Below are 12,002 nucleotides of genomic sequence, written 5' to 3'. Positions count from 1 at the left end.
AATCATAGAATTTTTTTTAGCTTGAAAGGGACCTGGAAGTCACCCAGTTCATATAGTCATTTTACAGCCAAGAAAAGGCTTCAGATCATTGTGTTGCAACTTGACACTAGAGCCTATGACTCGCCGACTACTAATTATTTTTCTGTACCACATACATGAAACAATGGAACTTCAATCATCATTTTTCAGATTGTGTTTTCAATTGGAGCTTCTGGCTAAAATGGGGATAATCACAGCTGCCCTGTCTATCCCAGAGGTTAGCTATGAGAATCAAATGAGAACATACACGAGAGTCTTTTGAACTCTTTTTTTTTTTTTTTTGAGGCGGAGTCTCGCTCTGTCGCCCGGACTGGAGTGCAGTGGCCGGATCTCAGCTCACTGCAAGCTCCGCCTCCCGGGTTTACGCCATTCTCCTGCCTCAGCCTCCCAAGTAGCTGGAACTGCAGGCGCCCGCCACCTCGCCTGGCTAGTTTTTGTATTTTTAGTAGAGACGGGGTTTCACTGTGTTAGCCAGGATGGTCTCGATCTCCTGACCTCGTGATCCACCCGTCTCGGCCTCCCAAAGTGCTGGGATTACAGGCTTGAGCCACCGCGCCCGGCCGTCTTTTGAACTCTTTCAAGTAACATATAGATATTACTATATTCCTGCCTGTTCTGGTCCTAATATGAATATCTCATTTGCTTAAACATCAATTGTTTTTTTTCTTATGGGTTTTTCCATATTTTGGGGGGAATACTTAATAAGAAAGACTCATGAAAGAAAATAAAAGTAACATATTTCCCCACAATGCCTCAACGTGTGTTCATAGTTAGAATCACAGAGATGAAAAAGAATTTAAAGGTGTGAGATGTTTCCACAAATGATCATAACACAAATTAGTGTGGAATAAATGTCCTAAGAATGATGTGAACCATAGTGATTTCTGAGGACGGAGGCCTGTGCTGAGGAGGAACAGCTTCATAGAGGAGGAGGTGAGATTCCAGCAGAGGATCTCTGGGAGGAAGAGGAAATTCCGTCCTGAACGGAAGGCTTCCTTTAGAGGCAGTGAGTCCAGTAACAGCAGGAATCTAATTTGGCTAATGCTAGGGCATGTATGGCTGAGCAACTAGACGTATCTGGGTAGAGTACTAAGACTCTGTTTTGTGTACCAAGAGTAATTAACAGAATCCTGGAATTACTTGAAATTGTGTAATAAACCACAGCCTATGAATGGCTACATTATTAAGTATAAAAACATAAGAAGCAGATGGTCAGCCAAAGTGTTTCTAACTCTTTGTTTCTTTGTGATATTTACAAATAGGACAAAAATGCTTTGAAAGAAAAGCTTTTTGTGTACACATGTCATCAAAAAGAGGTAGGGGAAGGCAGAAAACCCAAACCATATATTTGGGAGATTTCTGGTCACATGGTGCATTTTCTTAACTCTAAAAACATAGAATAATGGATAAAATAATTTTTTTAAAGTAAGTAAAAAAGCAAACAACCAGCCTTAAAAACAAGATAAACATCTCCATGAACCAAAAGTGGAAAAGCTATGCAGACCAGTTGGTGGAGCTGAAATACAGGCCTGAGGGCCCTGGTCACTGGGGCCAAGCCTCTGGTTCCCACGGGGTGAAGAAGAATAGAAATGATCTATAGGAGGAGCACCTGGGCTGGGGTCTAGAGCCCTCCAATCATGGAAGGAGGCTGAAAACACTGCCTCAGCTGCCATCTAGACAACCAGATTAAATGGAATGTGGACCTGGGGGATGGGGTGACACAAAGCCAGCCCCACAACCAGGACCTGAAACAGGTCGGTGCATGCCTGGATTATCACACCACAGCACAGGAGGGAATGGGGGATGGAGACCGCTGTTACAATACCTGGCTCTCGGGCTCTCAACTTGGGGCTGAGGGGACGTGGGCAGTGGAGGAGGCAACCACAAGGCCACTAAACGAGGAAAACTAAGACATGAATGGACACAGACAATTTTAACACATTATATAAGCCAGATTTTTTGAAATCCTGCCATTCAAAATGAGTCCTTCCAGCCACCCCAATAAAAATGACAAAATCCATGAAAAAATCTAAGGCTCAGAGGATAGCCAACATAAAAAGCAACCATAGCAAAAATTCAGTACAGGTGAAATTAATCTTAAAGAAGAATCTGAAAACATCTTTATATTTAATTTAGAGTTGTTGAAGTATAGGTAAAGAGAGTATAGATAAAATAATATTGGCCACGAGTTGATAAATGTTAGAGTAAGGAGAGATTTACTTTTATAGGTGTTTGAAATTTTCTCTAACGAAAAATGTTTAAATAATTATGTTTAAAATGTTCAAAGAGATAAGGAAAGAGATCTATAAATCTATAGATTTGAAACCTACAGATCTGGAAATATATATAGATTTAAGACTCTGTAGATATAAGAATCTACAAAAAGGACAGAAAAATTTTAATGCAAAAATGAAAAAAAATGGTGGCCACAAAAAAGAACCAATTAAAAACCTTGGAAAGGAAAAATGTAATAATAGAAAATTCTAAAAACTTAATAGACTGAACAGGAAAAAGCATAAAATTAGAAATTTGGAAAATAGTTCAGAGGGATTCACCAAGAACACAATACATACATAAACAAATATTTTTTAAGTGGAGGTGCATTCTGGGGACAAGGAAGATGTATTGAAGGGCTCCAAAACAAATGTATTTCAAATAATGTATTTCAAATAATCATATAATCTCATTGAGTGACAAGATTATTTCATAAAAGTCAAGAATGTTCAGGATCATTCCAAATTTTGAGGGTGCATTACAGAGGGCAATTAGTCCAACCTCTCATAAAATATCTGTACATCTCTCAGAAAAGAAAAAAGGGACATTCTTTAATGGATCATTGATAAGAACGTATACATTTATGTACCTCAATATCATCCTTATTTTTAAGGAGTGGTGCTTCCATGATATTTCTAAGGCAAAAAGAATCAGATTCCACATCAAATGGGGTTCCAGTTAATTCGGAGATTCTATCCCAGTGCCTCTGTTTCATGGCCTTATTGGTCATCATTTCCAGTAGAGGACATGACTCACTGAAATCATCAATTCTCTTTCTGAGATCCAAAAAAGCTTGCCAGTCTTTAAGTCCTTTTGGAAGTTTACGACATCTTTCAGAAAGAAAGAGAAAAAAAATGCCACCTTCACATTTCTTTGAAGAAGGTTTTATGTATATACAGTAGTATATTAGGGAATAAATTAGCTTCTGAAATACCTATAGGATCCTAAGAAGATAGGCATTATAAAAAATTCCATTGAAACTCACCTGTTTTGAAATTCCAGCAGTTCTGCATTAATTTTTTCAATATCTACATCTCCCCAAAGTATTTCATAATAACCACTAATACTGCTCATTACAGTGTCATACAATCCATATAGCTTCTGCAGCAAGTTGAGTTCTTTTCTGGGAAACAAAGTAATTAAGTTATCTCATCATGTATAGTATTTAATAAATTCCATTATTGGAAAGGCAGAGTTCATCCAATCAAATATTTCATACATTGTGTGTACAGTGTCTTATAGATACCAAACGCATACAACTATATCTGTTTTCAATACAAGGACTTTGTTAAAGATCTGTTATTATGGTCAAGTTTACAGCTCCCAAATATTCCAGACATACTATAACTTGACATTAGCAAATGGTTTATTTTGTAAAGAAAAAATCTTGCTATTTTTTAATGAGAAACTTACTACAACAATCATTGCAAACAATGTGACCAAAACTTAATGATAAGGTCATAGCTGCGGCTAAGGTTTCATTTGACTTTTTTTTCTTTCAAATACAAGCTGGATTTTATGAGAACGTTTCCCTCGAATAAGTCCTGGTGTGCCTTTAAGACTGAGCTTAAACATCCTATTCCTACCAGAAGTTTTCCTCATGTGGCCAGGTGTGGTGGCATGTGACTGTAGTCCCAGCTACTTGGGAGGGTGATGTGAAAGGACTGCTTGAGCCCAGGAGTTCAAGGCTGCAGTGAACTATGATTGCACCACTGCACTCCAGCCTGAGCAAAAGAACAAGACCCTATCCAAAACAAACAAACAACAAAATTCCACATGTGCCCAGATGAAGTTACTGTATTTAAAACGAGAATAAAAGGTCCAAGTAAAGGAAAATTCCTAAATGTGTAAAACACCAAATTGACCACTTAACAGAATTTGTGGATTCTCCCAGAAATTCCTCAGCCCTTAGTATACCATAAGGTTCTACTGGATTCAATTTTAGTTTTCAAATTTATTCATAAGGATTGACATTCACAACTTTTATTCTTCATTAGAGATACTTCAAAAACCAAAAATAAATTTTTTATGAAGTAAAGTCATTCTATTATTTTATTTTTGAGAGAGAATTTCGCTCCGTTGCCCAGGCTGGAGTGCAGTGGCACGATCTCGGCTCACCGTGATCTCTGCCTCCTGGGTTCAAGCGATTCTCCTGCCTCAGCCTCCCGAGTAGCTGAGATTACAGGTAAGTGCCACCACACCCAGCTAATTTTTGTATTTTTAGTAGAGACAGGGTTTCGTGATGTTAGCGAGGCTAGTCTTGAACTCCTGATCTCAGGTGATCCGCCTGCCTCAGCCTTCCTAAGTGCTGGGATTACAAACATGAGCCACTGTGCCCAGCCCATTCTATCTTGTAATTACCATGTAGGCATAGAAGATCCTTTTACAAATTGAAAACACATTCTGCAATCTTAGCTGTCTTATTTTTCCAATTCTTGATTCATTTTTCATCATTCTTAGAATTATTTCATTATTATTATTATTCTCAACTATGCTAAAAACGACTTAAAAAAACAAGAAAAAAGAATGATGACATTGCCTAAAGGGTAATTCAATAGTGAAAAAAAGTGACTATTGTATCATCCTCCAGGCTTCTTATTGTGTTACATAAAGTATTGCAAAATCTTTCAAAAAAGTATATAAGAATGCCAGAGACACCATTTTTGTAGTCTTTTGATTTTTGCTTGTTTAGCTTTTATTTAATACAGTTAAGAATTCAGATTTTTTCATTTTCTACCTAAAAGGGCAAAGAGAAGAAAATTGACAAAGAAATGTGTTTTCCAAGTATTAAACAGAAAACAGCAGCATTCCCTTTGGATGGTGACATTGATTAATATGTGAAATCTCATACTATGTCTTCAGATGATGATAACCTAGATGAATTTTATAAAATCCAGTAATTTATAAGTAAACAATATATTTCTGTAGACTTCAATAGAAGTAAGGGCCTTATCATGCAATATTTTGTAACAAGAACCTAGACTATCCCATTTTGTGAAAAAGACAAGTCATAGTGTTCCTTTGTTATTTATGATATTTACATAAGTTGTATTTGATACATTTCATAAGTGGACAAACATTGAAGTGAGATGTGTATTCAAGGAAATGGATGATTTAGAAATGTAAAATTTATTGGAATTGATCATTCAAATCTAAAAGTAAAGTCTTCTGTATTTATGGAGCAAAACAGATGACAGTCTTCTTTTAAAAAAAAGGTGACAGTTTTCAACCGTTTTGAATCTTGACAATGCAAGTGCCAGAAAAATCAGAAGTAATAAGCCAGAGATTCACTGGAGATGATTTAAAATATGAAATCCATATTTACAACATGGATATGCTCCAGGTTCACACATGACAGCTGATGAGGAGTTAGTCTCATACAATGCTGGTCCCCATTTTGTATACATACATCTTCAAATCAGGATATTACAGAATAAAAGTTTGAGTTTATTCTGCTTAAATTCTTATTAAATCTTCTAATAAAAGTGCTTCTCCGCCAGACATGGTGACTCATGCCTGTAATCCCAGCACTTTGGGAGGCCAAGGCACGTGGATCACCTAAGGTCAGGAGTTTGAGACCAACCTGACCAACACAATGAAACCCCGTCTCTACTAAAAATATAAAATTAACCAGGTATGGTGGCACATGCCTGTAATCCCAGCTACCTGGGAGGCTGAGGCAGGTGAATCGCTTGAATCCAGGAGGTGGAGGTTGCAGTGAGTCGAGATCACACCATTGCACTCCAGCCGGGGCAACAAGAGTGAAACTCCATCTCAAAAATAAAAATTAAAAAAAGTGCTTCTCGGCTGGGTGCGGGGACTCACACCTGAAATTCCAACACATTGGGAGACCAAGGTGGGAGGATCACTTGAGCCTCAAAGTTCAAGACCAGCCTGGGCAACATAAGGAGGTTCTTGTCTATATAAAAATTTTTAAAAAATTAGCCGGGCCCAGTGGCACGCGCCTGTAATCCCCGCTACCTGGGAGGCTGAGGCAGGAGGATCACTTGAACTCCGGAAGTTGAGTGATTCCACCACTTCACTCCAGTACTAGCAACAGAGTGAGATCCTGTCTCAAAAAAAAAACAGTTCCAAAGCTTTTCTCACCATTCTCACCATTGTGTAAATTATTCACAAAATTTAAAATATCAAAATGAAAATGGTCCGTTGGTCCAGATGGTAAATGGTGATGATGATTTCTCCTGCTAGCCTGAGGGTGAACGCATTGGATCTCAGGTTGAGTGTGCATCACAATCACCTGGAGTGTGTAAAATGCAGATTTCCTAGGATCCAATCCCAGAGGTTCCAATTCAGTACATCAGAAATGAGGGCCAGACATCTGCAATTCTAACACAATTGGCTAATGGATTACGTTTGGAGAGTAACTGCTTTAGAAAGAGAATACAAACCACCTACCCTAAATGGCTGAAGCATTCATTTCTCTTTAGAAAATTTCATGTCTATTTTCATGAAATTTTCATGCTGTGGCTTGAAGGAAGTCAGCATAAAGTTATTTTGTAAAGCCAAGACACTAATGAGCTAATACTATCACTGTATTAATGTTGCTTCTAAGGAAAGCTATATTTCAAATTCTTTGAGAATATTCTAAAATTCGATTGAAATACACTTGTTTATATGTGTGATTTATATCAGTTAGCTTATTTGGCCTTCAATCTCAATAAATTCTATGTCTACTCAATGGGGAAGAGCATTTTACCATAAATGGAGTAAGAAGGCGAGGTGAGCCGGCACGGTGGCTCACGCCTGTAATCCCGGCACTTTGGGAGGCCGAGGTGGGTGGATCACGAGGTCAGGAGATCGAGACCATCCTGGCTAACACGGTGAAACCCCATCTCTACTAAAAATACAAAAAAATTAGCTGGGCATGGTGGCAGGCGCCTGTAATCCCAGCTACTCGGGAGGCTGAGGCAGGAGAATGGCATGAACCCAGGAGGAAGAGCTTGCAGTGAGCCGAGATCACGCCACTGCACTCCAGCCTGGGTGACAGAGCAAGACTCTGTCTCAAAAAAAAAAAAAAAAAAAGAAGGCAAGGGGAGCCAGGAGGGTTATTCCTCTAAATAAACAAAAGTTACTCAAAATTGCAGTGCTTCTGCATAATCACTGACAGTATGCAAAAACAGTCAAAGAAAAAGTAAAGCATAGGCTAAATGTAGACCATGCATGCTCAAAATTTTAGCAACATATTTTGTACTCCCCTAGCACGTTTCTTTTGTTTATGAGACTGTGTGCCCGATTTGTCAGGAATAGCTAGAACAAGGAGAATATTCAGTTGTGCTCCAAGCTGTGGTGTCCTCTGCATAATAAAGGATTTCATGGTGACATGATTCTTCTAATAGATAGTATTTAATTATTTGCATGTAATACTTGCTTATTTTCTAAACTCACCTGGTTTTTTGTAAAACCTCATAGTCAGTCACAGGCAATCCAAAAAGTTGTTCACCAGATGAATACGTAACAAATTTCCTCCACAGATCATCAAAATTGGCCTGTAACAAAGGTTTTTAAATTGTACTAAAATATAATTAATTCAGTAGAATTAAAGCAGAATTTATTATCATTGGGATAAAAGCTAGGTTGAGGCTCATTAAGTAATATCTATAAAATAAGGATTTGTGAAGCAAATTTATACTGATACCAAGCTATCAGAGGAAAAGGTAAACACTTAGGAAAGTTAGATTTCAAGCATTCTAAAAGCACTCATTTTATATAAAATTATTTCTTCTTCTCCAGAAGGCCTACATTTCGAGTTCCCATAAGTACATCTAAAAGTAATAAAGCTGCATTTTAAAAACTCTACAATTCAGGATTTTTCAGTAATTTAGACTGGCCATCTCTATCCTCCCGGGTTCAAATGAGCAAAGTGTTAGTATAATCCATTCAGTCCTGTTTTCTCTACATGCAATGAAGAGTCTATAAAAAAGAAGATTCAATTTTAACACCATTTGAAATAATTCTAACCTCTTAAATCAGCAAAGTTAATGCACATGTCTTTTAATTTTTCCTTTTGAACTGGAATTTGAATATCCTATATTCGAGATGCTAAATATTAGCAATGTTCAAAGCACAAATGCCAACAGAAGTGACCCATCTGTGAGGACATATGAGCACTCTGTGTAAGTGGCACAGCATATTCCCGAAAACCCTAAATTCCCAGCCCTGGAGAATATCCAGCATCAGACCTCACAAGGCTTAGACAAAAATACAGGTCTGACAGATAACGTTAGTATATTTTACAGGACCCAGATCGGGAAGGCACGAAGATACTGGGGGAACTCGAATGAACTCTTTGTTCCTAGAGGGCAAGGGCCATATTTTGTACTTTGTGTATTCCTTGGTGTTTGGCATGGTGGTTACTTGATAAACGTGCTGAAGAGTCCATGGAACTATGTGAACACTAAGGAAGGATAAACAATAACACCAAAGTTAGAATGCATTAAAATAGTGGTGTTTAAAAACTTATCAATGTGTAAAGACTATAGATGGATGCCAATCACTCACCTCTTTTTTTCTTTCAGGTTCCAAGTAACATAAAAAGACCCACAACATAAAAAGACCCACAGCATCAGCTAAATAGGAATAAAGTATCAGCTTTGTCAACAGGCCAGCAGGGTGACCAGGAACTCCCCAAAACACGTATAAATTTGCATGAGAGAGCACCATCAGGATCCAGGGCCCAAAATAAGGCACCTCTACCTCCGCAGATCCAGACTTTGGCGCCTGCTTTTTTTTCAGGGGGTTGGAGTACACCTCATTTTGAAAAGGGTTGTGTCTGCGAATCCGACCTCAAGTCACATATCCAGCGAGGTGCATGGCCAACAGCCTGTTTGGCTCACACCCCGAGGCACAGGCAGAACGGAAGGTACAGAAAGGCAAAAGATGTGCCCTACATTGTCTTTTTTTTTTGAGATGGTTTTGTTGTTGTTGTTGTTGTTTTACTTCATTTTGTTCGTTTTTGTTTTTGTTTTTTTGAGATGGTGTCTTGCTCTGTTGCTCAGGCTGGAGTACAGTGGTGCAATCTCAGCTCACTGCAACCTCCACCTCCCAGGTTCAAGCAATTCTTCTGCCTCAGCCTTCTGAGTAGGCTGGGATTACAGGCACATGCCACAATGCCCAGCTACATTAGCAACCCCTGGGTAAAATCTTGGCACATAATGTCCCAGTTGCTGACTAATTAATTGGTTTACATCACATGCCTTAAATTTTCTCTGCAAATTTGAAAACAAGGTCATCCGCTCAAACAAGCCCCAAAGCTACTCTTCCTACCACATTCCCTCCTTCGATACACAGTTCTACCTTCGTCTATATGCCCAAGTTGGAAAGCTTTAACTTTTTCCCTCAAATCAGGTTTCAAGTCTGTCAATTCTGCTTCATTAAGAAACTCGTGATCCATCCAACTTTCTTCATTCTACAGGTGTCACTTGCTTGGTCTCAATCTTTACAATGTCTTGCTTGTGCTACCAAAACTGCCCTCAGTTTCGTCTTCCTCTCTCCAAACCAGTCTCCACACTAGTACCACTAAAACTCTTTTAAAAACACAACTATTTTAAAAATTCAAGTATGAGGCCGGGCGCAGTGGCTGAAGCCTGTAATCCCAGAACTTTGGGAGGCCGAGACGGGCGGATCACAAGGTCAGGAGATCGAGACCATCCTGGCTAACACGGTGAAACCCCGTCTCTACTAAAAAGTACAAAAAACTAGCCGGGCGAGGTGGCGGGCGCCTGTAGTCCCAGCTACTCGGGAGGCTGAGGCAGGAGAATGGCGTGAACCCGGGAGGCGGAGCTTGCAGTGAGCTGAGATCCGGCCACTGCACTCCAGCTTGGGCGACAGAGCGAGACTCCGTCTCAAAAAAAAAAAAAAAAATTCAAGTATGATCATATCACTCCCCGCTTAGAACCCTCCAACCCTCAAGATAGAATTCAGACTCCTTGTTATTGCCTACCGGGCCCTCCACTCGTGCTCGCTGCCCGCTCTGTCACCTCATTCCTCATCACTATCCTCTTTAGTACTGCATCCCAAAGGGGCACTACCTACCCTACACTCCTTACATCTCCCCATATCGCCCTACTAGTTTCCTCTCTGCCGGGCCTTTGTATGAGCTGCAAATTCTGCCTAACTTTCTTTTTCCCCTCCTTCTTCCCCTGGCTAACTCTAACTAGTCCTTCAAGATGCAGCCTAGATTCTTCCTCTTTCAGGAAGCCTTCTCCATCTGCCCCAACAGCCCATCTGTTTCCATTACAACAGTTTCCATTACACAATTTCACATACCTAGGTCACAGCTCTCATCGCACTTGCAATTACCTCTCTAGCTTGCTGTCTCTCTATCAGATTTTAGCAGCTTAGAGGTAAGAACCACTTCTTAATCAAATTTCTCCTGAGCAAGTCACATAGTAGGCATCTGATCTTTTTTTTTTTTTTTGATTACTAAGAATGCAGATGGGAAAGGGGACATGAAAAGAAAGTAACCACACTATTCAGCCACTGTGGGAAACAGGAAAAAGAGCAGGAGCAAAGAACAGAATTGCTTCATGCTCCTCAGGAGCAAGTTCACATAAGAATCCATGAATTTTCAAAGTATTAATCCATGTGAATGTGTGAACTTTCTCTAGATGCGCTCAGCAATCTGAGTGTAGAAAAAGATGGTGAATGGTTGGCCTGATCCAATGAGTACTGTACAGGCAGAGGAGATAGGACAAAGAAGTGGGGAAATTTAAAGAGATGGATGCAAAAGGAAGACAAAATAATGAATACAGAGGGAAAACATTTGCCAATATTTAAAATATTATTTTGATAAATTTTACTATATTATGATTTGTTATTACTTTACATATCAAATGAAATGCTTAGAACTAAAATAAATTATATACTTAAGTTGAAAATCAGTCTTATTCTCTAAAAATACAGACAGCTATTCTGTAGAGAGGAGCATGGAAAGAGACAGAGGAGTCAATTGCATCATTTAGCAGATTAGAATACAGTTAAGGTCTGATGTACTTGAAACACAAACTTTTCCATTATAAAGTAAAACCTACATCTTTCCCAAAAATCATTTTTTAAAAAAATTACACATTGTCAATGTAACAAAAAAAATGTAGTTTCACCTGAAATATCTGTAGCCTGTTGCTAGCTTCTTGGGGTGGTATATTTGGAACCATGGGTCCTTCCTGTAAGGAAGAATAGAATCTCCATTTTCATTCTGAATCATATGTATTTGTCAGTTTATTGGGTTTATCTATTATTTCCATTTAAATAAACAAGCATTATTTTTAATTTAAATGATTTAATTGTGTCCTGTACTTGAAGATTTTATTTATTTCTAACAGCTTTATTGAGATGGAATTCACATACTATACAATTCATTCATTTAAAGTGTACAAGTCAATGATTTTTAGTACATTCACAGCGTTGTGCAACCATGACCACAGTCATTTAGAACATTTTCATCACTCCATCTTCCGTTCATTTTTAAAGGACCTTGACACAGCTAATAAAAAAATGTGACAAAATCACATTCTGTATAGAGTGTGTACCCCAAGGACTCTGCCCAATTTCATTTCTGATTACAAATGATGATGCTGTGTTTGTGTATTAGAATAACTGATACAGAGTTCTGAGAACAGCCTCTTTTTACTAATTGTTCAGCCCAATATGGAAATAGGGACTCACGTAAG

At 38.7% G+C, this 12,002-nt stretch overlaps 1 protein-coding gene across 1 annotated transcript in view; it reads right to left on the bottom strand.

Moving 5' to 3' along the window:
* The window catches only part of DNAH8 (dynein axonemal heavy chain 8), a 334,964-nt gene that overhangs the window by 199,832 nt on the left and 123,130 nt on the right, over positions 1–12,002 (bottom strand). The window contains exons 32-35 of the mRNA XM_033217044.1: positions 11,433–11,495; positions 7,720–7,820; positions 3,299–3,436; positions 2,903–3,143 (exon numbers count right to left, since the gene is read on the bottom strand). Of these exons, the coding sequence (XP_033072935.1) occupies positions 2,903–3,143; positions 3,299–3,436; positions 7,720–7,820; positions 11,433–11,495 (543 nt within the window). The remainder of the gene's footprint in view (positions 1–2,902; positions 3,144–3,298; positions 3,437–7,719; positions 7,821–11,432; positions 11,496–12,002) is intronic.

The sequence above is a fragment of the Trachypithecus francoisi genome, unplaced genomic scaffold (assembly GCF_009764315.1).
Source record: "Trachypithecus francoisi isolate TF-2019V2 unplaced genomic scaffold, Tfra_2.0 Lachesis_group10, whole genome shotgun sequence".
NCBI classification, from domain to species: domain Eukaryota; kingdom Metazoa; phylum Chordata; class Mammalia; order Primates; family Cercopithecidae; genus Trachypithecus; species Trachypithecus francoisi.
The sequence above is the reverse complement of the archived record's forward strand: the minus strand, read 5'-3'. Positions and strand labels throughout refer to the sequence as shown.